Here is a 6,935-nt window from a genome sequence, read left to right as displayed (position 1 = left end):
AATTACCTTTCTTACAAGATTTTGTAGAATCCGTGGGGTTGCTTGGATGGATGCACACTTGATGTTAACCATCTAGAGAGGAGGTTGATGAAGCTGCCTGCAGATACGGCCATATAAATTATGTAAAGGGAAAGAAAGAAAGAAAGAAAGGAAAAATCTCACTTACAGGGAAACAGAGAAGCCAACAATATACTGGAATGTTGAATGCATTCTGAATGATATCTGTACAATTTTGTTCCTTAACTACAGGCTAAACTGCACTCTTTTGACAAACGTAAAAATCACAATTCACGACGGAGATACCCATACAGGCTCATACAAAAATAAAGGCTCAACACCCAGAAAATCCAGTAGAGCAGCAGTGGCAGCAAGTGGAGACATCCTGGCAAGTGGCAACACACATCCTGGGATATCCCCTCATCGTGTATGGCCAACTCCTCGTCAGCGTTTTCCTCTCCTTTTTTTTTATGAAATGCAGCAGACCGCTGCTTTTCGTTCATTAAGAAGGCGAAAAGAGTACAAGTATCCGAAAGAAAAATAATAGAGTGCACCATACAGGGTAGAGAGCCAAGATTACACCGCCGCCTGCCCAGATAACTCCTTTGACCCCAGAGGCCAGGTGGCTAGTTCATCTGAGATTTTGTCACAAATTTGCAAGAAATTCAGGGCCCGACTGTTGAACACCGTTATTCCTTTCTATCCAGATTCGCCGCAGACAACCATGATCACCGCACAGAGATGCTTGTGACACTGCAGAGGAATCTGAGTCAGTGCCAGCAACCACCACTGGACCAAACTGTCGGTGTTACCATTCGGCATCAGAGGGAAAGGGAAGTTGAATCTGGTGAGGAAGAATCCCAGATCCCAGTAGAGAACAGACAGTGAGCAAATATGTGCAGGGCAGATTCGTGTCCAAGCTTCGTCATCTCCGTCCTCTTCATCGCCGTCCCTTTTCTCATCTTCATTTGCGTCTTCTCTGTCGTCTTCATATGCCTCCTTAGATTAATCCTGCCAAGCGAAACTGAACACAGGAACATATTTTCAACTAGCTCTAGCATAAAAACGAAGAACCCAAAGATGGAAGCAACAAGAGCAGGGTACTTATATTGGATAGAGCAATCAAACTAGATATTATACCTGCTGATTTGCCTCCACATTTGTCTCCATTTTGTAGGGCTCTCTTGTGTAAAATAGGTGCCATCTCTTTTCAGTGCCTTCGTCGTTTGCATAAGCCTCGACATGCTGGATATGGCTGAACATGTCCCACTCAACGCCAGATTTTCCCACAGCCATGGAGGCGAGTACCTCTGGGCTGCAGTCCAGAAGCAAATGACTGGGCTTTACAGTTTGCATGAACAATGGAAGTCGTTTCTCATTATAGAAAACTGTCAGCACGAGTCTCCGGAGTACAGTCATCTCCTGCAGCGACTCAAGCTTTGGGCAGCAGTTGATGGCAAGCTTTTGCAATTTGGGCAAATTGGAGATGCTAGTCAGCTCTGGTAAGTCATACAGGTCGAGCTCAACTACGGAGGCGAAGTTCTCTAGAGAGTGGAGGCACTTGATGGACCATATGGTTAGCTTTTTCAAAGCCCTTGCATGGGACACGAGGCCGAGAGGAATACGCCGTTTACAATCATGGATTATAAGCTCCTCCAAGACAGGCATAGCTTGCATGTCCTCCTCCCAATCCCACTCCTCCCATTCCACCATTTTCCTAAAGATCATCTTGTTCAGTCTCGGAAATGCAGCTAGCGCCTGAAATGAAGCATGGTGATGGTGACTATAGGGCTGCAAGAATTCAGGACCGACACGCTTGATTGCCGGAGCACGGTTGACCTCCAGGTAATCCAGATATGGGAGCTGACACAAGCCATTAGGGAGTTGGATGCAACAAGCCAGGTCTTCAAATATTAGTATCCTCAAGCTATTGAGGGGCGTCGTTGCTGTCGACATCATCCATTTTGGGAGCTGACGCCCGAAATATCCTTGGATGCGAATATCTTGCACATAAGGCGGAGGATAGAGCTCATCAAATACCTCCATAATTGTTCCTTGATCCTGCTCAGAAACTTCTTCCTTCACTAATCCATCATCGCCTAGCCTGCTCTTACAGTATAAGGCCATGCAGGAAAGATAGACCTTTTCACTCAGCCTTGCCTTTGTGGCAAATGAGGCAGCGGATACATTCTCCAGACTTGCTAATCCAATTTCCCCAAGCTGGGAAAGCGGCTGGAGCTCTTCCAAACTACACCAATCACCATCCATGTGGGTATGGAACCCCCAAAGTATCCTCAAATTTGTGAGAGCAGAGAACCCCCTAGGCATACTTTTTTTTTTTGAGGAATAGGCATACTACTTACAGATGTGCCGTAAAGTTCAAGATATCTCAGTCCTTGTAACTTTACAATGGTATCCGGAAGTTTCACAAGATTCTGACAACCAGCAACACTAATGTGCTGCAAGAACTTCATTTTGTGAATGTTCTCTGGCAAGCTCTTTATATCATTGCATTCCCTTAGTGCCAAATACCTCAAGTGTTTGAGCTGATACAAAGATTTGAACAATGCGGCAAAATTTGCATACTCTATGTGCAGAGTCCGTAGACTTGAAAAAGGAATCAAGGAATCACCAGACTGAATCTTAAATTTTCCAACTAGTATTAATGATCTAAGTGATTTCTGCTCATGTAAACTCCTCCACTCAAATTCATCTGATTCCACTCCTCTGGTTTCTATGGACAACCTAAGAAACCTTTGCAAACTAAGTTTACTATTAACAGTTCCTCCGCGGTGAGCTACTAGTGCTTCATCTCTAGTCACATATTGAGCGAATGAACGAACAACATCATGCATGTTGCAAATATATTGACCGGCATATGATGTATCTGGCTCTATAAGGATCCTCAATATTAGCTCTTTATGGTACTCAATTCCTAGTTCTTCCAATCTATCAGAGTCTCCATGAACAAATCCTTCACCAATCCACATGCCGACCAATTGTACGTCATGTATAATTGTCTTCTTAGGCTTAAGGGAGAAGTGCAGAAAGCATTGCTTTAAAGAAGGGGACAAGTCCCCGTAGCTAATATATATTGCATAATTTAGCTCTTCTGGCATTCGAGATATTGACCATATAGCATCATTCAGAACTTTCTCCCAATCACATCGCTGTTTATCCTTTTGGCATAGGAGTCCTCCCATCACTTTTATTGCAAGTGGTAACCCATCACATTTTTCTATAATTTCCAGTCCAATATCCTTTAGCATATCAATCGCAGGTTCACTTTTCTCTGTAGCGAGTACCTGCAAGCAGTTTAAGCATAAAAAATTGATGAGAAGCATATTACATATTTCTGTGGCTAGTGAAGTTCTTTTATTTCCTGATATGCTAGCTCAGAGAGAATCAGTCCATGTACTACTTAAAGTGAATTGTCTCTTTACATGTTGATTAATAGGTCGAGGCAAATGTTCGTCGGATTGTTTATTTTTCATTGAACTGGCACACAAAAGTACTACCTCCGTAACTTAATATAAGACGTTTTTTGACACTATGACAGTGTCAAAAACGTTTTATATTATGATACGGAGGGAGTAGAACATAATCTCCCTCCTTCTATGTCGGATTGGTTACTCAAATAAACAAGCAACACAATCTGGAGTAATCAGGACCAGTGGTCGCAAGTGCACAAAATTAATACAATAAATCACTAGCAAGTATGCTATACTAAGACTTAACACCGTGCAAGAGGAATCAATGCAGTAAGCATTCGAAGTACATTAATCCATGGCTAGTGTTCATCAATGGACGATTAAGTTATTATTAACTTCAATAGAGGTTACTACTAGTAATTGCAAAATTACCTGCTTCTTCAGCAAGGTCCATGCATCTTCAGGCCCTAATTTGCCAACATGGTGGTAGGGATGCTTGGCTTTCATGCCTCGGGCAACAGTCTCATGTCTTGTGGTGACAAGGATTCGACTATTGGGTGCAGCATGGCTAAAGGGATCTACTAGATGTAGCTTCTGTGATCGGGATGAGACGATTAAGCACTTTTTTCTTGATTGCCCGCTAGCCAAAGTTCTTTGGCGGTCAGTCCACATTGCTTTCAATATTACGCCACCGCATACTGTTAACACATTATTTGGGGTGTGGCTTAATGGGATTGAGCCTGACCTAGCGAGACATATTCGTGTGGGAGTATGCGCGTTGCTGTGGACGATATGGAATTGCAGAAATGATTTGGTTTTTAACAGAACATCATGTATTCATTTGTTGCAGGTTATCTTCTGGGCCACGGCATTAATCCGTTCGTGGTCGCTACTCACTCCGATGGAGGCCAGGGAGCATTTGGTTACTGGATCTATCCGTTGGGAGATGGTAGCTCGGGATATCTTCAACCGGTTTGGATGCTGGTCATGTAATAGGATAGGCAATTAGTTTACCTATCTGTTTTTAGCCAGCCGGTTGTGGCGTCCCTTATTTGGCTAGTCTGTCGTTCTAGCCTCTTTGGCTCTGTGTGAGCCTTTTTTTATAGTTCGAGACTTTTAAGACCATGTTGGAACCTATTTATTTGTTTTAATAAGAGGGCCGTATGCATCGTTCTGATGCAGAGGCCGGGATGAACCCCCTTTTCGAAAAAAAAGTATGCTTACTAAGACTTAACACCATTCAAGAGGAATCCATGGCTAGTGTTCGTCAATGGATGATCAAGTTATTATTAACTTCAATAGAGGTTACTACTAGTAATTGCAAAATTACCTGCTTCTTCAGCAAGGTCCATGCATTTTCAGGCCCTAATTTGCCAACATGGTGGTAGGGATGCTTGGCTTTCATGCCTCGGGCAACAGTCTCATGTCTTGTGGTGACAAGGATTCGACTATTGGGTGCAGCATGGCTAAAGGGAGCCATGAGCAAGTTGTTCCATTCGCTGGTTCCCCACATGTCATCCAACACAAGAAAAATCTTCTTGTCCCTGACGGCATCAGCAAGAGCTGGCACAAGCAACGCTTTATCCCGAGACCCACCCCCAGAGCCAGGCAGGTTTCCATTGGCAGCTGTGATGGCCGTCCTCAGCAACTCAACCTCATTGAACACCTGTGTGATGCTCAGCCATATCTTCTTGGCGAATTTGCCTTGGATTGCCTCGTCGTTGAAGACCTTCTTGCTGAGGGTAGTCTTACCAATTCCACCGACACCAACGATGGCAACAATCATGATGCTATCACTATCATCAGCTACTTCCTTTGTGAGCACCTTCACAAGCGCTCTCGTGTCATCTTCAATCTTCTCCCCAACCACACCCGACCGCTCCAACAACGGATCCATCTTGCGGTCAACAGCTTGAGAACGGGTCACCATCCGGTCCTGGTAGGCTTCTAGCTTGATGAAATTGAAACTACTACCCCTCTTGAAGATGTCATCCAACTTTTGGTTAAGTGTCTTGATGCGGCTGCCAATGTCGTGGGCATGGAGGGGGTTCCTCATGCAGAAGAGCAGAGGGTTTAGGCACCCCATATCCTTGGATGGACCTTGCTCCATTACTTTGAGCTGACACAAGTCAAGGATGTCGGTAACATCATACATGGCACACTTCAGTTCCTCCACCCACCCCTGCACGCTGTCATCAGTGATGTTCCTCCTATCGGCATCTGCAAGGAAGTTCTTGAGGTCCCTAAGCTTGATGCCCAGATTTTCTATCTCACCGGACACTCCAATCAGCATGGCCACCTCTTCTTTGGCCATCTCGATGACCATGTCAGCGACATAGGATGCCAAAGAATCCAGGACCGCCGCCATACTGCTGCAATGAGCTCACTTTTGGTGCTACAAAAAATAAGCAAACAAATTACTCCTTTTATTATTACCACCAACAATCCCATGCTTCAAATAGAATGTCACCTAAAAAAATTAATTCACTTGAGACTACCGATTGAATTGGTTTTGGTTTTGATCCAATATTCAACTACGAAACAAAATATTCTGGAATGTAGTCTAACTCTATTACAGTTGAGATGATATTGGCTCTATTTACCCATGCCCAATCAAACACCGCAAATATCAAACCTGATTCTAAGTAAAGGTAAGGGTTTCCTTTCTGAGAAAAAGGAAAAACTTCTTCTAAGAACAAAAGGCAGCATCTTTATTTTGTAGTAAGGTTACAATCACGTCGCAAGTAGTAGGTTAGGAAATCTGCTGCTTAGCAATTGCACAACAACTATATGCACAACATTTCTGAGCCGTATGCACCTTTCTGATGCAGAGGCTGGGGTAAAACCCCTTTTCGAAAAAAAAGGTATACAAGTACGAAAAGCATTAAGACTGACGATGAACCAAACAAATCTAGAGAAATAGTACACACACACGCATGCACGCAGAGAGAGCAGTGAGATTACCTTCATTAAATTGGAGAGATTAGAAATGAATGGGTTGATCTTCCTCCGGTGATGCTCTAGTATTGAAATTTGTGGAAGCACCAGAGGATCGAACTTTGTTTCCTCCGTCCATGCTCTACAGCTGTAGTACTACAGCCTGTGGAAGCGCAAGAGAACCGAACTTCGTTTCCTTCGGTCATGCTCTACTACTGTACTTCTGGAAGCACCAGAGGATGAACTTCATTTATAATATATAGACAAAAGGGAAATACTTTAGAAGTCGTTAGATGACACCCTTCGATCGCACTGAATGACTTAATCCTGACTACAAGGTAGAGTTAGAGTGACTTGGGTGATGCTGCTAACAAGTTTAAAATGCTGAATGACTTAGCCCTGATTCTAACAAATAATTCATAGTGGTGATGCTGTTAGCTAGTAGTATATGATTGTTCAGGAATGGGTAATTATTTATGGACTAGTTGGGCGGGCATGTATTATCTATCAGATTCATATGCATCTATTGATGTAATCAGTTATAGTTATTAAATCCTTGCTACTCATCAA

General features: G+C 43.4%; 1 protein-coding gene across 1 annotated transcript; it reads right to left on the bottom strand.

Annotated features, from left to right (window-relative positions):
- Positions 1-696: 696 nt before the first annotated feature.
- Positions 697-5,796, bottom strand: LOC119299117 (disease resistance RPP13-like protein 4). Its single transcript, XM_037576393.1, has 7 exons — positions 5,582-5,796; positions 4,759-5,449; positions 3,204-3,302; positions 2,844-3,026; positions 2,353-2,543; positions 1,138-2,287; positions 697-996 (listed from the first exon to the last, which is right to left on the bottom strand). Exons 1-7 carry the CDS (start codon positions 5,794-5,796, stop codon positions 697-699), a joined length of 2,829 nt encoding a protein of 942 aa, XP_037432290.1.
- Positions 5,797-6,935: the final 1,139 nt, after the last annotated feature.

The sequence above is a fragment of the Triticum dicoccoides genome, chromosome 5A (genome assembly GCF_002162155.2).
Source record: "Triticum dicoccoides isolate Atlit2015 ecotype Zavitan chromosome 5A, WEW_v2.0, whole genome shotgun sequence".
Lineage (NCBI taxonomy): Eukaryota > Viridiplantae > Streptophyta > Magnoliopsida > Poales > Poaceae > Triticum > Triticum dicoccoides.
Note: the sequence above shows the minus strand (reverse complement) of the source record. Positions and strands in the feature narration are given on the sequence as shown.